The sequence below is a fragment of the Grampus griseus genome, assembly GCF_964374135.1.
Source record: "Grampus griseus genome assembly, chromosome: 16".
Taxonomy (NCBI): domain Eukaryota; kingdom Metazoa; phylum Chordata; class Mammalia; order Artiodactyla; family Delphinidae; genus Grampus; species Grampus griseus.
In genome coordinates, this window is record NC_139010.1 from 59300514 (window position 1) to 59323761 (window position 23248).

A 23248-nucleotide genomic window follows, 5' to 3' on the forward strand; every position below is an offset into this window, starting at 1 on the left:
TAAACCGAAAACCTGTCTACTTCTTGATCTTCATTCAATTCTATGTCCTGAGTGTCCAGGAAGAGCTTGCTGCCTGCGGCCTTCCATTCTCTCCCTACAAAGTTCAGTTCTTAGTCTCTTCCCTCCCCTTCTGTAGGGAGCCTCAGCCCCCAGCAGAGGGAGCTCTGAGTATAGAAAAATCAGTCCTCCATCAGCACCCTGAGTACTAAAGTAGGAGGGATGTGGGTAGATTGCCTCCACCTTCTATTCCCTCAGGAGATGGAGTGCTGGCTTCATTTCCTTCTTTTCTGGCCGGGGGCGGTGGCGGGGGATGCGGGTTTGCTGATCACACACCTACAAACCAACTCAGGCTCTGGGCTTCTTGGTTCCCTTCAGGCATTTGGCATGGGGTGGTGGCCTCTGGGAGAGGAAGGCTAGAGGGCTAAGGACTGCCTGGCTCCATCAGAGAAGTTGTTAGGGCGCCAGCACACCTCTACACCCCTACACACTCTCATTGATGCAACACTGGAACAAGCCTGGTCGGGACCATTTGCTAGTTAACACCCCTTCCCCCGACCCCAGGGCCCTCTACTCCCTCCCTGCTTATGACCCCCGCCTTTTTTTTTCCAGGAAAAATAAGGCCCAAAGTCCTGTTCATGCCTATGTAAAACTGGTGAGAGCTACTATTAAACAGTGTATAGTTGTCTTTTTTTTTTTTTTTGGCCCTGCGGATTGCGGGATCTTAGTTCCCTGACCAGGGATTGAACCCGCACCCTCTGCCCTCAGCAGTGAAAGTTCAGAGTCCTAACCACTGGACCACCAGGGAATTCCCCCAATAGTTGCCTCTCTTACCCCAAGTCTCGGCTTAGGAAGATTCAAAAGAATAAACGTGAATGAATCTATAACAAAATCCATTCCCTATTCCCTGCAGGAAATACCCCTCATCTCCCTTTTTTTTCAGCCTAAAGCTCTCACACTAGGTGGTCAGGAGAAATCTTTAGAGCTGAATGGTCCCACAACAGCCTCAAGTGACCTGTTACCCTGGCCTGCGCTCACTCGATCCTCTTAGGAAGTAGGAGTTTACTTGATGGGCAGTGGGGGTGACACCAGCTACTGCTCATTGAGTCCTTCCCTGTTGTGCCAGGCAGGCTTACTGAAGCCAAGTACTTTAAGTTCATTGTCTCCTTCGATCTCCACAACCACCCCTGTGAGGCCGGACATGTTATGTCCATTCATAGCAAAGACACAGGCTTATTAAAGACATTAAGGAAGTTGCCCACAGCTATACCCTTGAAAAGAGGCCTTGCACTTTTACTGGAAAATCTAGGTAAAAGAAACCCACTTGGGGAGTGAGGTGCTGGAATCTCTGTAAAACAAAATCATTAAGAACATTTAATAACAATTATCTGTGCTCTGCAGATAATACTAAACCATGTCAGAGAGAAGGCTGGTCAGGGCACCAGTGGGCCAGTTAGAAGGAAGGCTTTCCTGCCATCTTTCATTCCTAGTTCCATACCAGCTTCTCAAAGAAAAAACGGTTGGTTTAAGCTAATTTCACAGGTTCTCTAGGGGCAAATCCTAGCCAGGCATGTTTTCCAGACTGCCTCCACATGCTTGGAATTTTCCTCGGAAGTCAGCATTTGGGTAGAGATAGCACTTTTCTCACAGTTAAATAATCGGCCCCATTCTTGGGCCTCCTCTCTTCCTCCCAGTGCTCAGACTCCAGGAACCCTCTCTGGGAACCTGCATCTGCATCCTTGGCCTTCCTCCCCAGCCTTCTTCCTCTCTCCTGGCCTATGTTCGAAGGGAAAAAATGGCTTGGACCTGGAGGCCTGGCTTACCCTGGCCATAGGGAGGGGACCAGGTGGCCATATCCTGCTCTTTTCCTTGGTCGCTGGGGCTAATGGCCGGCATCTTAAGGACAGGTGGTTTAGGCCAGCTTTAGCTCAGGCCCTGTGGACTCATGCCAGTCAGACTACCCTAGTTCCACCCTGGCTGGTGTCCAAAGAGCCAAAACCAAGTCCCATTTCCTCCCCGTCAAGCTTGTCAGTCTCAAGCCAGCCCCGCCCCTGGGCCTGTTAGTCATAGGTGAGCCACGCCCCTCGTGGGGGACACAGCCAGTCAGAAGCAGAGTCCCGCCCCTGCGTGGCTCCTGTCAGTCAAAATTCGGCCGGCTCCGCCTCCTTCCCGTTTCCCGGGCAGTGACTTCAGCGCCGCAGGCCGGGGATACGATTCACCTCGCCTACCTGATCCTGGAACCTACGTCAAAGATCCGCTTCCTTGATGACCTCGGTACTGAACCGTTAAATCCGCCAAATCCCCTCCCTACTTTCCAGTTTCGAAATCCAAGAGCATCCCAGGGCCCGCCCTTTGACTTCCCGCCTAGAAATCCGCGAGGTTAGTGAGGAATCACGCGAGGCCCCTCCTGGGTCCCAAGCCCCGATTTTTTCCAGTGGCCTGCGAGGCTGTTGGTCCTGCCTCTTGCGCCTGCCGTGGCCTCTCCGTCTCTCCACCCTTGTATCCCACAGTTCACTGAACTCTGCTAAGTGTGGCTCTGTGCCTGGCGCTGAGTAGAAATGGGCTGTTGGGTGAAGAGGGCCTTCCCATCTGCAGGGACACAGCCCCGTGCAGGGCAGGCATTAAGGCACCTCTCTCGGTCCCCTCTTCCTCAGTCTCCCCGCACGTTGCAGTGATCTCAGGTCCTGATGCCGGGCAACCTTTTGCTAGGAATTGTGGAGGAACCTCGAACCAGCTGGATCAGTGTCCAGAAGACAGCTTCTGGGGCTGCTCCCTTCTCTCTTCTTTTATACACATCTTTTTCCTGACTGGCAGTCCCAGCCCAGCAACAGCAGCCTCAGCTTCAGGCCACAGCCTCCTCCAGCTTCCTCCTTCCAGTCTTCTCAGACCAGCGACATTTGGCAACTGAATAACGACCAGGAGAATGGGGGAGGAACTCGGAATAATTTAGGCTACTTACACAACTCTGTCCTCCTCCCATCCCCATACCTCCAGTAGGAAAATAACCCTGTGCCTGTAGCAAGCAATACACAGCTCCTTCAGGGTAAAGTGTTTGCTTATGCAACAAGAGTTTGCTATTTTAATCTATAAATCAACCACCCATGCTATTTTCTGATTGAAGACCTCCCCTCCCCTATCACCAGCAAATCCTCAATTGACAACTTTTATTTCCCAGAAGGAGCACCACTGGTTTGGGTTATAATTGAAGTTATTTGTAGAAAGCAACAGAGAATGATTGTGGCTAGCTTCGGTAAATGGAGGGATGTATTGGAAGGATTCTGCCATAGCTCTCAGAATCAGACATGGAGCTAACCAACCAGGCCTTGGAAAGGGCAAGAAGCTGGGCAGTTCTGGAGGCCTCAGCAATGGGAGTATATGGACACTGCCATGAAGGTAACAGCTTCAGCCAGCTTCAGTCTCTCCGTTCAAGTTTGAAAAATTGGTACAACTTAGATCAGTTGTCTACCCCTAGGAGGTGGCCAGAGGTCAGGGTCAAGTTGCAAGGACACTACACATCATTACTTCAGGTCCACCTCTGTGGTTGGGGCTGTTCTCAAAGAAGGGCAGTTGTGAGCTGGGACGTAAGTTTTGTTTTTTATAATTACTGCTCTTTATTTATTTATTTATTTATTAACATCCTTATTGGAGTATAATTGCTTTACAATGGTGTGTTAGTTTCTGCTGTATAACAAAGTGAATCAGCTATATGTATACATGTATCCCCATATCCCCTCCCTCTTGCGTCTCCCTCCCTCCCTCCCACCCTCCCTATCCCACCCCTTTAGGTGGTCAAAAGGACCGAGCTGATCTCCCTGTGCTATGCGGCTGCTTCCCACTAGCTATCGGTTTTACATTTGGTAGTGTGTATATGTCCATGCCACTCGCTCACTTTGGCTGGGACTTAACTTGATTGGTATTTGCTACAACACGTATTCCTATTGATCCTATACAAATGATTTTCTCCAGCTTAAATGAAAAACCTGAGGGCAGGCAGCATTTTATTGTGATATTCACTTTTTTAAAAAAATTATTTATTTATTTTTTGCTGCGTTGGGTCCTTGTTGCTGCACGCGGTCTTTCTCTAGTTGCCGCGAGTGGGGGCCACTCTTCGTTGCGGTGCATGGGCTCTAGGCACGTGGGCTTCACCAGTTGTGGCACGCAGGATCAGCAGCTGTGGCCCGCAGGCTCCAGAGCGCAGGCTCAGCAGTTGTGGCGCACGGGCTCAACTGCTCCGTGGCATGTGGGATCTTCCCGGACCAGGACTCAAACCCATGTCCCCCGCACTGGCAGGCGGACTCCCAACAACTGCGCCACCAGGGAAGCCCGATACTCACTTTTTATTGTGATGAAAAACTCATAACATAAAAACCGTCTTAACCATGTTTAAGTTCAGTAGTGTTAAGTATATTCACATTGTTGTGGAGCTGATCTTCATAACTTTTTCATTTGCATGTCTGAAACTCTCTACCCATTAAGCAACTACTCATATCTTCACTTTTATATGCCCACAGCACCTATAATAGTGCCCGAACCACAGTAGGTACACAATACATGTTTCCTGAATAAATGAATGTGGAATCCAGAAGTGCCCTAAACCCCACTCATATGTTGGTCCTAGGTTACTAACCACTAACCGAGTGGTTCTCAATCTGTTCTACTCCTCAACAAACCTAAAAGATATGACATATTCACAACAGAAACAATGGCTCACAGCTTCAGTGATTTTCAGCCTCGAGGATGGGGAGCATGTCCTCCCAAGGAGGCATGTCAGAATCTTGGGGGTAATGTGGCTTGAAAAGTCCCCTAGGCAAAATGAAGCTTGTCCCTAGAGATGTCCCTACATATGATAGCCAGTAAGAGAAGGAGCTCAGCCCTCCCTCTTCTGTGTCTCTCTAGGAGTCCTAAATGCAGGGAGGTGAGGGAGAAAGTATCTAACATGTAATCAGAGCCACTGTCTCCAACTGTGCTGTCTGCTTCCTTGCACATGCCAATGCCTTTTCCTTTTGGCAGTTCCCGGGGGTACTGACCTGCCCTCCACCTCTGCCACTTCTTGGGGAGGGCACCGAGCAGCCATCATTTAAGGCATGCTGGAAAGGAGACACCTTCACCTCATTCTTGTCCAGTTCCTATAGAGTAGTCCCACGCAGAGTTGCTGGTCTCTGGTGATATAGTTTCATTGTCATGACCTCCTTTCCAGGGCACCAAGGTACAGTGGGGTGGAAGGTGGTGCTGGATAACAGTGATGTAAGACTAACACCTCAACCTCCAGGCTGTCAGACTCCCCTCCTTATATCTGACCTCTGAGTTGTGCATAAGATTCAAGTTCTTTTCCTGTGGCCAAATCAGATGACCTCTGTTCAGCCGTCCCAACCTTTCCAAGACCACTAAGGAGGCTTGTTGCTTAAAGAAAACAGGTAGATTCCCTAAGTCTGTGGTTTCCAAACTGTATACTGAGACACAATGAACTCATAGGACTGCCAGACATTTAAAGTTTTTGAGGGAAATCCAGCAATACTCGACATTTGCTAGACACTGCACAAACTACTAGCTTGAGGTAGTTCACAGTTTCAAAATTAGTTTGTGCTACATCACTTTCAATGATGTCTTTGCAAAACTGGGTTTTTGATGGTTGCTGTGACAAACAGCAAGAATTACACAAAAGTCAGTGTGGAACAGGAACTGGTGGCAGTATCCAAGCTGATTCCAAGTTTTGAGAAGTTATGCAGAGCCCAACAGACACACATTCCATTCATTAGTAATCGAACTTAAGAATAATGTAAAAAATATTCTTTTTTTCTTCCAATTTATGTGTGTTCGTTTTTCAAATGGCTATGAAGGAGTTAGGATGTAAATATTTATTAAATTGTTTGGACCTAAGTACTTTTTTTTTTTTTTTGGCCGTGTTGGGTCTTCGTTGCTGCGCACGGGCTTTCTTTAGTTGCGGCGAGTGGGGGCTGCTCTTTGTTGTGGTGTGAGGGCTTCTCATTGCCGTGGCTTCCCTTGCTGCGGAGCACGGGCTCTAGGCGCACGGGCTTCAGTAGTTGTGGCACGCGGGCTCAGTAGTTGTGGCTCACAGGCTCTAGAGCACAGGCTCAGTAGTTGTGGCACACGGGTTTAGTTGCTCCGCGGCATGTGGGATGTTCCCGGACCAGGGCTCGAACCCATGTCCCCTGCATTGGCAGGCAGATTCTCAACCACTGAGCCACCAGGGAAGCCCTAGACCTAAGTATTTAAAGGGAATTGTTAAGATATTTCTTTTGGCCTAGGGTACTGTGAAAAAATCACTGAAAAACTAAGGGCTCCATGAATGTAGAAAATTTGGGAACCCCTGCCCTAAATGAATGAAGGAATGAGGGAATATCACTGGGTTGCATTTGGGTCTCAGACCTGGCCCCTCTGTAAGCTCAGCAAGTACTGTGCCTCTGTAGGAAACTTTCTCTTATTAAATTCTTAATAATTGCTTCTGGGGAGTCCTAATCTTGTTTCAGTGATACAGGTGTTCACAATGTGATCAGAGGGTGGTAGAGCATCCCTAGGGACTGGGGATGGTGGTGGTTAACTTGGAAGTCAGAGCCGTGTTGACCTGGTCAGCTCAGAAGATCAGAAGCGAAGGAGAGGATAGAGGCTGAGGACAGTGGGGCGCCGCCTTGACGGCTCTGCTCTGCACCTTCAGCTGGGTTGCACCAGGTAGCCCAGTCTCCTTGGTAAAATCTCCAGAGACCTGCCCCACACTACGCCCCCTGGAGGCCACACTGGGTCTGCTGGACAAATAGACGCGCTATCTCTCGACCCCCGGAAATCTGGGGCCTTTGATCCGCCCCCATCCCCGGGGAGGGAGGGGGTGGGTGCCGCTGGGCCCCCATGCAGGTCTATGCTTCTCTCTACTTCCCCGCCCGCATCCTCAGGTGACTGGTGGGCGCCTTCCCGGCGCGAAGACTGCAGAACTGGCGGGTCCCTAGCGCCCCGGCTCGTATATTAAAGATGCGGAGGCGCCGGGACTGCGGTGCCACAAACATGAAGACAAATTTTTAATCCCGAGCAAAAAGATGCCGGGAGATGGTGGGCACGGGAGAAAAATGAATTAGGTTTTTATTATGTGTTTTATTATGCTGTAATTGAACAGGATTAGGTGAGAATACAATATATTTCTGATGCGGCTGGAGCGGGGAGCGGGCGGGAAAGAGGCTGACAGCGAGCGAGAGACGGCGAATCCCGCAGAGAAGCCGGGGCTCCACGGCGCGGCGGGCCCCAGGGGAGGGCTGAGGAGCGGCTGCGTGGGCGATCCCCTCCCAACCCTGCTTCCCCGGGCAGTTTGGATCTGGATGGGGGTGGGGGTGAGGAGGGCTGCCTTGGGAGGATTGGGTTAGCGGCAGGTCCCGCTAGCATAAGCCGGAGGAGGGGACGCGCTTGAGAGTTGGAGGACTGGGAGCTCACAGACCCGCCCCAGAAGGGAAGGTGAGTCACAGAGGGGGAAGGAGCGCAAATAGGAAAAGACGAGGCGCTCTGGAGCCATGGGGTCATGGATGCCCGCGAATTCACACTTGCTCCTAACATCTACCCCCTGCACACGTCGGGCACAGGCCTCGTAGGTCAGCAAACATCGGAGCGCCCACTTTGTGCCCGGCCCTTGCTTACGGCAGGGAGACTCGGGCTTTCAGACCTTCCACCTCCCCGTGTATCCCACCCAACTCCTCTGAAAAGATCCCTAACTACGCAGGTCTAACCCAGCACCTTCCCCCCAGCCCTGCGCCCCCAGGAGGCCTCTTCAGATAAAGGGCGCCCAGGTGAGCCCCACAGCTGGGATTTCGGACGGGAATGGGCGACCCGTCCTCTCACCCCCGGAACCGCCTCCCTCCCCAAGCTTCCTCTCGGTCCGCCGCAGCCCCGACAGCTTCATTAAGGGCCGCCGCCGGCTCCGCGTCTCACCTGCTGCAGCAACGCCTTGCGCTCCGCCAGGCACCCGCTCCTGGCGGTGATGAAGAGGCCCATTAGCCGCTTCTACCTTTAGGGCGGACTGGGCCGCTCTCCCCACCTCCCAATTAGGACATTAGAAACCGTCAACCAAGATTAATAGTTGCCCAGCTTCGGGGCAGGGAGATGAGCCCAGATACGGCTGCAGCGCCGCTCGCTCCGCGCCGGGCCAACCTTGCGCGGGCCGGGCGCACCACTCGCCGCCGCCATCCCTCTTGCCACCTCGTTTTCCGCCCCCAGGCGTCCCTGAGGCTATCGGATGAGTCCCACAGTGGTGTCGGGAGTGTCAGAGACCGGAATTCTAGGCCCTGCTCTGTCTCCGACCTGGGCTTGTTCTGAGGCTAGGCGAGTAGGGGAGGCAGGTGCACCCTCTTCAGGGGTCTCCCCCACCAACCCCAGGGTTTGATTGAAGGATTTCTGACCTTAAATGATGGACTGACCTTCGCTTTCTCGGAGAGGCTTCCTTGACCCCCTCTCCCCCAAGTCAATTCCTTTTCTTATTCTTGCTCATTTCCCCGTGTCATATTTTTCAGTATATGTACCATATGTGTGCTTTCACCTTTATCTGTGTGATTACGTTATTGTCTGTCTCTGCCACTGGACTGGGGGCTCCAGGGGGAAGGGACCATCGCTTTGCTCACCATGAGCTCTGGAGCACCTTCAGTAATTGTGTGTTGAATGGATGAGTGGGCAACAGGCTTGTTCCCTGTGTTTTTCGATTGAAATATCTGTTTCCTGTGTAAACTCCCCCACCACCTTCTTAAGCACCCTCACAGCACCTGCACTCTTTCTTCTAATTCGTATTATAATTGTAACTTATTTCTGTAATTATCAGTTTGATGTTTTCTCTCCCTTGAGGTCATAGCTCCCGGAGGGCAGGCAGGAGCTGGGCCCACAGCTGCCTGCCAGCTGGGAGCTCAGCACTTAGTCGGTCAGATTATGGTGCCTGAGGACTCAAGAGCTTTAGAGCTCTTCCAACTCCATTCTTTTGAGGATTCCGAGGCCTAGAGTGGCAAAGTGACTTGCCTGAGGTCACACAACCAACTAGAAGCAGAGCCAGGATGAAAACAACTCTTCTGTCCAACACACTGTGATTTTTCTCCAAAGCTCACATCATCTGGGATCCTGAGGAAGCCCCTTCTGAATTCTGAGGTTTCTAAGCGTTGAGGAATGTGTGGGGTGGTCCCAGGTGTCTCTTCCTTGGCGATGGTGGTCACCCAGAACTAAGCCTTTCCCCCTCCCTCCAGGGGTTTGGGCGCCACATGCACCCTACGCTCTGTGTCAACAGGGGCAAATTCTTTCCATTAAGTCTCGACTCTAGTTTCTTTTCCTTGGATGTAAAACTAGGGGATTCTCATCTCTCCAGGCCTGGAGAGTTGTGAACTGTCTCTGATCTTCCTCTCCCATACCCACACCTACTCCTCACCCCTCAGCTCCAGGGGGGAAATGACTTGGGAGCAGAAAATGAAGGCAACTACAGAGGAAGTACTAAGACGAGAGAGTGGGGGCCTGAGTTCTTCCTCCACCTCGTCACACCCCTCGTGTCACCTCTCTAGAACCCACATACGCTAGGGGGGAAGGGCGGGACTGGGTTTGGGGATGGAGACCAGATCAATACTTCACTAGGTTTTGAAGACCGCAGGCTTTCACCTTGCAGATAATGGGGTGAGCGGCGGTAAACTCTCACCGACAGAAAGGGCTCCCCCGGCCTTAATGAGATAATCAATACTTGTTCTCGGCTTAATTTCCATCTAATTGCTCTTTTACGACGCCGGATAATGGGCCGCCTCCTGTGAGGAGAGAGCTGGCTGGGAATCCGACCCGCCTCGGACTCCCGCCCCTCCTCCCGCAGGCGAGGTGCCCTCGCGCAGGTGGTATGGGGCGCACCCCGCTCCCCCGGCGGGGCTGGAGCTCCCTCCGCCGGCCACCTAGCCCGGCGCTGCCATCTGCCTGCGGCGTTCTCGGCCCTCGCAGAGGGCGCTCCGCGCCTTGGATGCAGGACCCCACCCAAACCGCCGGGGTCAGGGCTCCGGGCCACCCATCTGACTGGGCCGCGGAACCGCTCGGTGCCCTCGGCCCCGGACGGCGCCTCATCCTCCCTGCTACCCGCCGGGCCATGCACGTTGCGGCCCAGCCCCCAGGCCGAGCTGAGGCGCCCCTGGACGCGACCTTTCCTCCTTTCCCTTCCTACCTTCACGCATTGCACGTGGCCGTGGTCCAGAGGCCTTGGGTAAATTGCTGTGTGTCTGCATCTAAGGAGGGCTCCGATGCTATTTTTCCCTGTGAGGTAGCTGTCTGCCTCCTGCAGAGGAGCCTCGCTGGTCACCACAGACCGACCACTCAAGCAAGGAGGGGAGAGGGACAAGAATGAGGAAGGCTGGGGCGGGACCCCTAGGCCCTATGGCTCAGGGGCTCACGCTGCCCTCCAGCTCAGAGAGCCACCACATTTCCAGTCACCATCCCCTCCACCCTAGCCACCTATAGCCAGGAAGATTCCTGCCAACTCTAGCAGTTCAGGTATCAGCTGTAACACCTGTCGCCTCCCACCCGCCTGTCTCAGCACCAGGAGGCGCTGGAGGTTCTCCCCAAGGCCTCTAACAGGGGACTGACCTGCCTCCCCCCTGCCACCTCCCCAGAAGCCCCAGCTCATCTCTGTTGTCTTCTCTTGATGCCAACCCTGAAGCACTTTGGCCTCAGATGACCAGATGCTGTGACCAACGAGGTTCCCCACCACCTCCCCACCTCCTGATCTGCCGTCTGGGCGCACACTCACCTGTATTTCTACAGCTTGGCTCCTGAATATAGGGTGTTTAAATTATAAAACACCAGCTGCAGTTCTGGCTCCAGCTGCACTGGAGTTAGGCTGACAAAGATACAGCGATATCGTCAGGATAACAAACGTGATGGTTAGAATGGGGCCTTGGATGTTGGCAGCCCCAGGTTCAAGTCTTGGCTTTGTTGTTTACTGGTCAGTGTGACAGTGGGCAAATTTACCTACAGGTCCAAACCTCAGTTTTCTCATTTAAAAATTAAGGTTAATAATAATACCTTTGTAAGTTTGAAATAAGCTGATGTATGTAAATTGCTTGCCACAGTGCCTGGCACACTGGAACCATTTGATAAGGGGTAGCTATTGTTTTTGTATGTTAGAGCTGAAGTAACCATCTAGTTCAAGGATCATAAACTCAAAGGCCACATGGGCCAGCAAGAATCTTTCTTATGAATTTATTTATTTATTTATTTTTGGCTGCGTTGGGTCTTTGTTGCTACGCGCTGTGCACGGGCTTTCTCTAGTTGCGGCGAGCCGGGCTACTCTTTGTTGCAGTGTGTGGGCTTCTCATTGGGTGGCTTCTCTTGTTGTGGAGCACGGGCTTTAGGTGCGCAGGTCTCAGTAGTTGTGGCAGGTGGGCTCAGTAGTTGTGTCTTGTGGGCTCTAGAGCACAGGCTCAGTAGTTGTGGAGCACAGGCTTTGTTGCTCTGTGGCATGTGGGACCTTCCCGGACCAGGGCTCGAACCCATGTCCCCTGCATTGGCAGGCAGATTCTTAACCACTGTGCCACCAGGGAAGCTCGGCCAGCAGGATTCTTATGTGAGGGAAGTAAGCCTGGTTGGGACTGTGGAGAGCTGGAGAGGGCCAGCCTTGCCTGAAACAGCAGCCAATGCTCATCTTCAATGGTTGCAGGGTGGACTAGATTCCCTGGGTTTTCTTTTTTCCCCCAAAATCTGGCAGCACTAGGAGCTTAGATATTAGCTCCAACTTTTCTCACTTCCTTATCTCAGCACTAGAAGCAGCTGGCCTTAGGCCTCTCTGAACATCCTGGCCTAATGACTCCGGCCCCTAAATTCTGGATTTTTATATAAAATTTCTCATTATTTAAATATTGGCAATTAAGAAAAAAGAACCCACTGTGCCAAATACAACATGTTTGAAGGCTGAATTCATCTTCGTTTCTCAGAACAAACTGAGGTTCAGATGGGTCACAGCTGCTGGCAAAGCTGACTGGAAGCCTGGATTCTATGTTAAAATAAGAACTTCTCGGAGGCCCTTCCTAGACTGTGGGGCATTTTAAGCTGCCTCCCACTGCAGCTACCGCCTGCTTTGCAGACAGCACCCGGCAGCTGGGCCAGTGTTAGCACTTGACAGTTCCCAACGCACAAGACTGATATACGGCAGCCTTCGCTCTTGTGATAAATCCAAATTCTTTAAAAATGTTGTAGGGCTTCCCTGGTGGCGCAGTGGTTGAGAATCTGCCTGTCAATGCAGGGGACACTGGTTCGAGCCGTGGTCTGGGAAGATCCCACGTGCCGCGGAGCAACTAGGCCTGTGCGCCACAACTACTGAGCCTGTGAGTCTGGAGCTTGTGCTCCGCAACAAGAGAGGCCGCGACAGTGAGAGGCCCGCGCACCACGATGAAGAGTGGCCCCCGCTCGCCGCAACTAGAGAAAAGCCCACGCACAGAAACAAAGATTCAACACAGACATAAATAAATAAATAAATAAATAAAACAATGTTGTAGAGGGCAGTGTGACAGCAGGTCAAGTCCCAGGACCCCAAAGATTTCAGTCCCTTAACTTAAAGCGCCATATTTCTACATAATTCTTGAGCTCAACTTCCGTGTGATTCTATTCAACAAATTTCCCACTGGGGTGTCCCCCAGTCAGGGGACAGAACCAGCAGGAGGCTTGCCAGGCAGAGTTCACCTGATCGTCATCTTTTGGTACCTCTCTCCCTGTTTCTTACTCCTGGGGAGAATGGTGGAAAATACACGAAGGAATTGGGGATTTGTGAGGCTGTGCATATCGACATGTAAGGTTTCTGGACTTTTTTTTTTAAGGTTTATGGACTCAATAACATGCTCAAAGGTTTATGCTGAGCCTCATGTTTCTTCTTTCAAGCCCATGTTCTTTCTAACACGTTTGTTCTGATAGCACCGAATTGCCCATACTGAACAGAGGTGGCAGTTGTTCTCTGCTCAGCATTATACTTACCATATTCTGATGCTCTCCGGGAGTCCAGGATCCTATGTGTGATTTGGTTGCCTAAACACCAAGTAGTTCCTGGCTTGCTGTTAAGTTCTCTCTATTTTCCATCAGCCCTTGGGAAAGCATCCCACCATTTTTTCCTTGGAATTCTAGCATGCATTTCCCAACTTCTTCCTTGGCTTCAAGGAAACAGCCAGCTCAGGAGAGTCTTGGATATTAACCTATTGCCCAACTCCCCACAGAAGCCAACACTAAACTGTGTTATGTCTTAAGAGCAAAGGTTGAAAGTGGAATGTAAGCAAGGATACTGTCACTAACAAATGTAGCTTGGGGTCCAAGAACTTTTCCTCGTCCATATGGTCTTGATGGGGCTCTCAGACAGATGGCCTCCTCCCTCTACAGAGGTTATCTTAATTTTGATTCCCCAGAAAGCAGAACCTAAGACAGGGATTGTTTGGGAGGTTATCCCAGAAAACACAGTGAAAGAGAGGGGAAGTGACAGAAGGGAGGAAAAGTAAATAAAAGGTGCATCAGTAAGGGGGAGCCCTTCTGCAGGCCTGAAGAGAATACAGCACAGAATTATTCCACTGAAAGGAAAGGAAGCAGGGGTATTTATCCTCCAACTCCTGGGCCTCGCTGGCTATGGCTTGCTCCTGAATTAACTCTGTGGCATTTTTAGACTGCCCTGCTAGCTGAGCTCACTCTAGGGGCCAGAGGACTCCTTCAGGTAGAGAGACCCATGAGATTGTACAGGAACTGTCTGCAAGTAAACTTTGCGGGGCGGGGCATCGACTACACCTGCTGCAGGGGAGACGAGCTCCAGGCTGGTCAGGCCTCAGCCACGTGATTAATTCCTGTTGAGCACATCACCCTAGTAGAGTCAATAACATATTTCCCTGCAATTTGATGTACTGATGCTTTTTCTGGGAGCCATAAGTATAACGTAGGCTGGAGCTGCTGATGGCCTTCTTCCTTGGCTGCTTAGAAGAAAACATTAGGAGATTCATCAGTTTGGATATATTGGTGTGACTTTCAGGATAAAGGTCTGTGCCAGAGATAGAAGTTTGGTAATCATCTGGACATTATATAAAATAATGGTGGAAGGAATGAGGAGTCACTGTAGAGGTGTCAGCAGGAGGGTATCTCACTGGCCTCACACAAAATTGTCAAGTAAAAAGTCAGGTGGGACTGAAGAGCCTTCTGCTTTGGAGAACACCACTTGTCATCACCAAACCTTCCCTTCCAGGTGTGCCATAACAACAAGTAGACTTCAACCAGTGAACCTGGGACTCTCCCCATGCCCACAGCCGCCCCAACAGGTAGATGTAGAGTGGAAAGTGTGAGAGTATTAGCTATCCTGACAACTAGCCTCGCTTCCCTTCAGTGACTCTGGGTAATAATTGAAAAGGCAACTTATATATTAAATGACATTTTATCTAGTATTGCAGATTCTACTGGCTTTTCCCTTGGCATGAGCTTTAGCTTCTCATACGCCAGAAGACTCATTAACTCACCTCATGGTTACATAAACCTATGTATGTGATAAATTTTCAATTATAAACACACACACACACACACACACACGAATACATGTAAAAACAGGTGAAATCTGAATTAATGCCCATAGTTTAATTAATAGTATTGTAGCAATGCCAATGTCCTGCTTCTGATAATTATACTATGGTTAAATAAAATATTATCATTGGGTCAGGGTGAGTGAAGGGTACATGGGAACCTTCTGTGCTATTTTTGTAATTTCTATACAAGTCTAAAAATTATTTCAAAATAAAGCTTTTTGAAAATCCAGGGGAGGAAATCCTTGTGGGATGGGTCATGTTAGAATCTTAGGCTCTAAAATATTTATTTAACGGCTAAAACTAAAAAGACTGACAATACCAAGTGTTGGCAAGGATGTGGCATAATGGGGAAAAAATTTGGAAAAATGGTTTGGTAGTAACTACTGTTGAATGCATGCATATCATGAGAAGCAGCAATTCCATTCCTAGGTGTATCCTAACTTATATAAAAGTCAAAAATATAGAGCTTAGACGTGGTTATCCAGGGGGAAAAGGAGGGATTAATCATGATGGGGGCTTCTGGGGGTGTTAACAATGTTGTATTTCTTGACCTGGATGATGATCACATGAGTGTTTATTTTGTAATAATTAATCAAACTCTATATCTACTTTGTGCACTTTTCTGCTTGTCTGTTATATTTCAAAATTTTTTAAAAAAAAGGTTAAAAACAAAGAGAACAGAAATATAGAAAGAGTCAATGATTTTACATCACTTCTAAGTTTATCAATACAAAATGTGGCCACATTGTTAGGTCAGATGGAGCTATGATTTCCATCTCAAAGGTGGATGGGGGACTTCCCTGGTAGCGCAGTGGTTAAGAATCTGTCTGCCAATGCAGGGGACACAGGTTCGAGCCCTGGTCTGGGAAGATCCCACATGCCACAGAGCAACTAAGCCTGTGCGCCACAACTACTGAGCCTGTGCTCTACAGTCCACGAGCCACAGCTACCAAAGCCCATGTGCCTATAGCCTGTGCTCCGCAACAAGAGAAGCCACCACAGTCAGAAGCCTGTGCACAGCAATGAAGAGCAGCCCCCGCTCACCGCAACTAGAGAAAGCCTGCGCGCAGCAACGAAGAAGACCTGATGCAGCCATAAATTAATTAATTAATTAATTTTTTAAAAAAAAAGATGGATGGGAAACTGGGATCCTGGGGGAAGGAGTTGCCTCCTGTGACATAAGAAAAGTAAGCTGAAGAAAATTTTCACCTGATTTCTTTCTGCATGTCACAAAGCTCATTCAAGTTGCCTTAATGTTTTGGTATTCCAGAGAGCTAGTCTGCTGGGTGTTCCAGCTTTCATTTCGTAATGCTCTTTGTTGCTGAATTATAATGCTTATCTTCCCACCTGGTTAGCCCAACGTTCTACATTTATCTCAACATCCTAATTTACCTATAAAAGTAGCCTCTACTTTTTTATTATGAAAAATAATTTTACAAAATAAAGGATTGTGAGCATTATACTCAACCATTTGCCTTGTTCCACTCTCTTAGGGTGTTTATTGATGATATATATAATATTTACACAGCTGTGATCAGTATTCATATACTTCTCCTCTTCACTTAACTCTATTTTCCAACATGTATTTTTCATTTTGACCGAGTTCACCAGTTTGTCATAGTAGGTAGCTACAAGGTATTCCGTCTTAATTATTTATGTTGAGATTTTTTTGACTTAACTGATTCTAATGTTCACTGGAAGCACAATTTCTCTGTATCCATTTCTAACGGGTCAATCTGGACCATCTATTTCACTTCTGCTTTTTCCAAAGTTGCAACCCTATAATTTTCACTAGTTGTGTCAAAATAGGGTTCAAGAAGTGACAGGTTAGAATGTGTGGGTCCTCCCAAGTAATTTCTTACCAAACTGATCCTTTATGCTGTGTTTCATCTTAGGTTGTTCATTTGTCTAGGACCCATTTCATTCTGTCATTATATTTAACAATTATCTCATGGATCAGTGGCTGAAAGAAAGTAAATGTATGATAACCGTGAACTCCAGGCTATGGCTCACAGTGGAAAGCAAACTATATTCTATACCCCATTCCTTCTTCAGTACAAGCATCTATAGGAAAGAGTAAGGAGAGGAAAGAGGCAGGATTATCTGTTCTTCAACAAATTTTAACTTCACCCTCCTCACCTGAATCTAGTCTCCCTCATGCCGATGCAAAGGATGCTGCCACCTGGCTTCTTTCCTTGCAGTAGTCACATCATCTGAATTAAGAGAATCCTTTTCCTGTGGCCCAACAATTTTGCATGATCCGGTCAAACTGAGTCAACATTTTCAAAGTGTAAGTATGCAAATTTATTAAATTTATTTATTTATTTACTATTTACGATGCGAATAGATGTTACTGAATGTGTTTTGGAGCCTTAGTGGATCAAGTGTCAGATGATGGGGATCTGGGGAAGTATCTAAACTTTCAAATTGTGTCTTATGCAAAAAATTCCCTTCTAAACGTATTTTATGTTGAGTTTTCCTGAAACAAATCTTTACTTAATAAAAAAAGATGTCCTGTAGAGTCAACAACTTTGGTGCCTACTGTATGCATGGTCCTGTTCTCGTCACCAACCGCAAGACCACCAGAGGGCGCTCGTTCCCTGTCTATCCAGCCTTCGTCAGCGACTCCGAAAATCCACGTTAAACTTGACTTTCACACTCAGGAAAAGTCTTCCACATTTAATCCACAAATATTTACCGACAATTTATTGGGCTGCCAGGAGAGGGGCTAGGTTCACAAGATACAGTGGTGAGTTAGTCACAATTCCTAATACCAGACGTAAAGAGCACAGCAGAGACTGAAAGTAAACAACCGGCTACAACAAGGTGGGTAAGTGAAGAGTTTCTAGATCTGTGGAGTTTGTTATTTAAATATTGGCTCCTGGTTTTAGAAGCCGGTAACAATTCATTAAGAGATCCCGGATTGCTTCCGCTCTGTAACCCGGACATCGATCTCAGCCCTCATGGTACTTTGTAAACCAGAGCCAGAGACGTGTCCTTGGGTGGCTCCATTAGTCAGCTCCCCAATTTCAAGTCCCCCATCCCCCTTTTTTTTCAGGGCTTCCCGCAGTTCTCTTACAGTTCACTTCTGCCCCAGGTCGACACTCTCAGTTGCCCCCCAGGGCCAAGGACAAGGAATTACCCACAACTATCAGCCTTACCGGGCTCCACCCATTCTTTTTACGGTTTAAAACCCGCGGGCTTTTCCTGTTCTGAATTCCTAGACTTCCTTCCTGTTTTGATTCTCGCGACAGTTACGAGACATCGCGTGAAGTTTGCGTCCCTTCACTCGTCTGCGTTTTAGAGACTAGGGTGACTGTGTATCTGGCTACGGCCACCTCAGTAGAGCCATTCGAGGGAACCCCTAAATGAAGGGGCTTGGCTGCGTTCAGGTCAGGAGAGAGAGTCTCTGACCGCTTCCGAGAGCTCGACTCCCCGGCACCCAGTGCGCATGCGGAGCCAGTCCTCCTGGGCGGTCCAGAGGCCGAGGCCCAGCCGCTAGCTTCGCGGTTGATGGAGAGGCCGGTGTCCACCCCGGGCCAGGTCCTTCCGGAAGGAGCCTGACTGAATAACGTCCCCTCCCTGGCTGCAAAGCTCAGTCTTCGCCCCCTACAAACTGGACTGCAGCGCGGTTTCTGTAAGCCGCTGGGGGCAGGCCGGGGCGGGGCCTGGCAGACCCCCCGGTACGGAGGTCGGGCCTCCAGGAATGTTCTCCTCCCCGCCCCCAGCCCGAAGTGCCACGGTGGCGCCGGTGGCGGCCGCGAGACCGAATGCCTCTGGCCCTGCCGGCCTAGCAACCATAACCTGTAATTCTGACCCGGAGCGCTGCCCACTGGGGAGGCGCCCCGCCCACCTCTCCCAGCGGCCGCCGGTCGGCTGGGACCTCTATAATCACCCGGCTCCTCCTCGGGTTGGAGCACCTGCCGGATGTGGGGAGGGAGGAGGAGGCCAGATGTGAGGAGGCAGAAGTAAACGCCGAGTCTCTGGTCCGCGACTTGGTGGGGAAGTGGGGTGGACAAGCCTGCAATCGCCCCTGGGCTGCGGGGAGACGACGTTGGTTGGCTTTGCCCTGCAGGAGCGCCCGACTTGGCACAAGAATTCCTACCTCCTTGTCATTTTTGCAGCTGCTCTAGTGGATTGGACTGTAAAGTCAGATGGGACAGGGCCTAGCCTTTCAACCAACTCTAACTTCCCAGCTACCCCACACCCTCCCATCCCCTACTCCGAACCCGCACTCCACCCCATCTCTAGTCCTTTCCCAGCTTGGGTGTCCGGTTACTACTGTGAGTTTGGACCAGGCTAGGGGGAAGTGGCCCAGGAGGGTCCCGTACGGCTGCATGAAATTGGCAGCTTCAGAACTAGGGGAGGGGGTGGGGTATGCAACGTCGAGGGGCGGGGAGAGGGGGCGGAGGAGCTGCTCTGTGAGTTTAAGTCCGTGGACTCTGTCAGAGATTCTCAAGTCGGAGCAGAGGTGGCTGGCGGGCCCACCCGATTCCTTTCCACTGCCTGCTTTTTCGGACAGGAGTCACGGCTGCTCTGAGGGGCATAGTCCCGGACACCAGGTGAGCGCTCTGGGCCCCAGGGCATCACCCCACCCCCACCCTAACTCACACAACCTCCCCCGCTCCACCCCCTTTCCACCCTTATTAACAACTCCTTCCTCCTGGGACCAGCCATTCCCACCCACCTCTAGGGCAGGAACCTTTGAAGTTGGATGGTTTGTGGTGGTGGTGGTAGAGGTGGTGCGCGTGTGTGCTTGAGCTTTATCACTCCCTCCTCTCACCTCTCCCCAACCCCCAAGAACAGCCCAATCAATTACCACCCAGCGTAACTGGATGACCCCTCCTATGACCCTTCGACACTTGACTCCAGGGTAGCAGGGGAGGGGGCAGTGCTAGGGTCCAAGTTGGTACGAGTAACAAGGAGGTTGCTTCTGACCTCCTGACCTGGTTTCCATCCCCGGCAGGGTGCCACGCACGCGCTGAAGCCCCTAGTGCTCTCGAGGCTTCCAGCTAATCATGCCCCAGCCGCCCGCAGCTGCCTTGTCGCTGCCCGTGCTGCTGCTGCTGCTGCTACTCCTGGTGGTGCGGACGCCGTCCCCGGCTGGCGCGCGGCCATCCCTAGGCCCCGATTACCTGCGGCGCGGCTGGCTACGGCTGCTGGCGGAGGGCGAGGGCTGCGCTTCCTGCCGGCCAGAAGAGTGCGCCTCGCCGCGGGGCTGCCTGGCCGGCCGGGTGCGCGACGCGTGCGGCTGCTGCTGGGAATGCGCCAATCTCGAGGGCCAGCTCTGCGACCTGGACCCCAGTGCCCACTTCTACGGGCGTTGCGGCGAGCAGCTTGAGTGCCAGTTGGACGCTGGTGGCGACCTGAGCCGCGGAGAGGTGCCCGAGCCGCTGTGTGCCTGCCGCTCGCAGCGCCCTCTCTGCGGTTCCGACGGCCGCACCTACGCTCAGATCTGCCGCCTGCAGGAGGCGGCCCGCGCTCGGCCGGACGCCAACCTCACCGTGGCGCACCCCGGGCCCTGCGAATCGGGTACGCACGGCCCACGACCCCCACCCCCGCCACTTGGGTTTCCAAAAGGCGTTGCTCCCCGGTCCCCGACGGCATTGGTCTCTGGCCAGCGGAGCGAAAAAGTTGACGCCAGGGAGGGCTCGAGTCCATTATAAGAGTTTGCTCTCGGGGCCGGTCCGCAGAAGCCACCGCCTGAAGGTGCGGGTCCGGAGCTTTGTCAATAAGCAGCGTGCGCTGGGGCGCGTGAAAGCTCCAGACCTGGCTGGCAGAGACCAACCCTCTGAGAGAGCAGGCACATAGCCAACGCTTGGCCTCAAAATTGAGAGAGTGAAGAGAGACTCTCAGACTTTGCCCAGACCACTAGAATTCAGGCAGGGAAACTTGGGTTCCTGTGAGATGCAATCCGGTTTCGTTTGGGCGGCTCCGTAGAGCCAGTGCTTAGTTAATCTAGTCTCCGGGCCTCTGCCTGCGCTCCCCTTTCCTCTGCGTTTAGGGCTTAGTGGAGCAGGGGGACTCTTCTAGCTCCTCCTCCCCCATCCCAGCGGGCTGAGGGCTATTCAAGCCTCAAGTTTTCTTTGGCAGCTCTAGTAACCTTCACTTCCTGAGCCCCTTTGAGGGGTCTGGCTTGGCTGGGGCTGCTGGGAAAGTAAACGCGCTGCTGGAGGGTCCCCCCACGACCCCAGGCTTTCTGCCTGCTGCCCAGATTGATTTCAGTGTCCTTGCCTTTGCCACGTGGACTGCCCCGCCACCAGGGTGGGGTGGGGGAAGGGCTGATCTTCGGGACTTTGGCAGCAGGACCTGGTTAGAGAACGGGGAGGGTGTGGGGGAGGGAGGTGTTGCTTACAAGTCCAGCAGGGTAGGGGCCTAGAGGGTGGAATGAGGACAGGGGAGCAATCAGGGACAGAGTGTGGTTGCCAAGCTGAGGTGTGGGTCTCTGTGCTTGTTTGCGCATTTTGTCTGCCTGTGCATTTCCACCGCTGTGTTCCCACCCTTGTGTGTACCTGCAGCTACATTTGTGTATGTGTCATGTCATGTTTATGGATGTGTATTTACTTCAGCATATATGTATTCCCTCACAAACACATTCAAAATGGTTTGTATATGGGGTCCTTGCTGGGCTGGATGTGCCATCCTGTTCTTAGGCCTCCTATCTCCACCCCCAGAGCCCCAGATTGTGTCGCATCCATATGACATTTGGAACGTGACGGGGCAGGATGTGATCTTTGGCTGTGAAGTGTTTGCCTACCCCATGGCTTCCATTGAGTGGAGAAAGGACGGCTTGGACATTCAGCTGCCAGGGGATGACCCCCACATCTCTGTGCAGGTAGGGACAGGGAGCAGAGGCCTCCCCGGGGCAGCCCACCGTCCCTCTAGAACGATGCTGCTGACTCCTCCTGGCTCCAGTTTAGGGGTGGACCCCAGAGGTTTGAGGTGACGGGCTGGCTGCAGATCCAGGCTGTGCGTCCTAGCGATGAGGGCATCTACCGCTGCCTGGCCCGCAATGCCCTCGGCCAGGTTGAGGCCCCAGCTAGCCTGACAGTGCTCACACTGGGTAAGGGAGAGCCCTGAGCTCTGGGGGCTGGGGGAAGGTGGTGGATTCATGCCTTTGAATGTGTGTCCATGTGTGTATATGCATGTGGGTACACACACAAGCATGGCTTTCTCACAGACTGGGATACATGGGCACTGACAGCCCTCTTTCCTGTTCCCTCTCCTTTGTCCCCATGTGTTTGCAGACCAGCTGAACTCCACAGGCATCCCCCAGCTGTCATTCCTGCACCTTTTTCCTGAGAAGGAGGCTGAGAGTGAAGAGGCCGAGGATTACTACTAGGTCCAGAGCCGTGGCCCATGGGGGTGGGTGAGTGGGGATAGTTTTCAACCCTGCTCTTGAAAAGATCTAGAAAGCGGGAGCAGGGCCCCTTCACAGATCGCTTTAATGCCCTTAGTAGGGGAGATGTGATGGTGGTGGGAGAGACAAAAGTTGGAGGGTAAGGAGAGAGGCAGCGACTAGGGGAGGTGGGATGCAGAGGGGCCCATGCAGGAGGTGCTCTGGCCAGGACAGTCTCCTGTGTGGACCAACCAGGCATTAGGCAATAGCTGCCTGCTGGTCTCTAGGCTGAGTGGGGGGGGGTGGGGGTAGGGGTGGGGAGGAGTGGAGCTGACACAAAGGGGTGCAGACAACAGGATCCTTTACTTCTTTCCAGCAGCCCTCCCTCCAGCTTTGCTCAGCCAGTCTTCTGACTGCCCTTCTGCACAGCTCCTGCTGTTATTTTCCTAGTCCCCAGTCTTTGCCTAACCTCAGTCTACCCTTTCTTGAAACTCACCTTCTAGAAAATTTCCCTCTCTCTAAGTCCCAATTGCACATACTAACTGCAATCCTCTTTGCTGTTTGCCATCTGCTGTCCAGGAAGGCACGATGGAGCGTGGTTTAGCTCAGTGCAGTAAGATGGGCATTTGGGCATGTCTGATTTTCCTGTCGTTCTGGGAACTCCATGAGGGCAGTACCATATATTATACCACTTTGTACTGGACGATGCCTAGCACAAGACTAGGCACAGTAGGCACGCAATAAAGATTTATGAACGAACTGAGACAGATGGTTCATGCAGATTTGCACACAGAGACCGCATTTCTCTGGGAGGCCTCCCAGGGTAGTAGGACTCTGGCTTCCAGAAGCTGTAGGTCCTGCTCTTTAAGCACATGCCTGCCAGATGTGGAGGAAGCTTGAGCTGGGGCCTCCCCCCGCCCCAGGCAGGAAGGTTGGAGCCATCTGGTTGGGAGGGAGGGTATCCCCCCAGTCTGCACTCCATTGGGGCTGGTCTAGAGATAGATTGCCTGCCTCTCTGTCCCCTCCCCAGGCAGAATGGGAAACCAGATCTATGTGGGTAGGACCCAGTATGAAAGCATAAACTGGATGGAGGAGGGGAGAAGTTTGGTCACATGTATGGGCCACACCCTAGGATTTCCCTACGAAGCCGCCCATTTCCCAGCCGAACCCAGACAAAATCATGGTAAGCTTTTTTCTCGTCTGCCCCAACTGTGACTTGTCTTCTCTGGCTGGAGGTGCCTCACAGAGCTGTACTCTTTTGCTCCCGAAATCTCTCTCCACACTCCCCTTACCTCGCCCAGGGACACTGGTGAGGCGAACTGTTTATTGACTGACTAAAGGAGAAAATGAAAGCTTAAGTTGGCGAGGCCAAGACCCCCGT

At 51.5% G+C, this 23248-nt stretch overlaps 1 protein-coding gene across 1 annotated transcript; it reads left to right on the forward strand.

Moving 5' to 3' along the window:
• The first annotated feature begins 19003 nt into the window (after positions 1-19003).
• On the forward strand, positions 19004-22174 carry KAZALD1 (Kazal type serine peptidase inhibitor domain 1). Its single transcript, XM_082673462.1, has 5 exons — positions 19004-19090; positions 19495-20060; positions 21203-21363; positions 21444-21591; positions 21776-22174. Exons 2-5 carry the CDS (start codon positions 19547-19549, stop codon positions 21868-21870), a joined length of 918 nt encoding a protein of 305 aa, XP_082529588.1. The 5' UTR covers positions 19004-19090; positions 19495-19546; the 3' UTR covers positions 21871-22174.
• The last annotated feature ends 1074 nt before the right edge of the window (positions 22175-23248 follow it).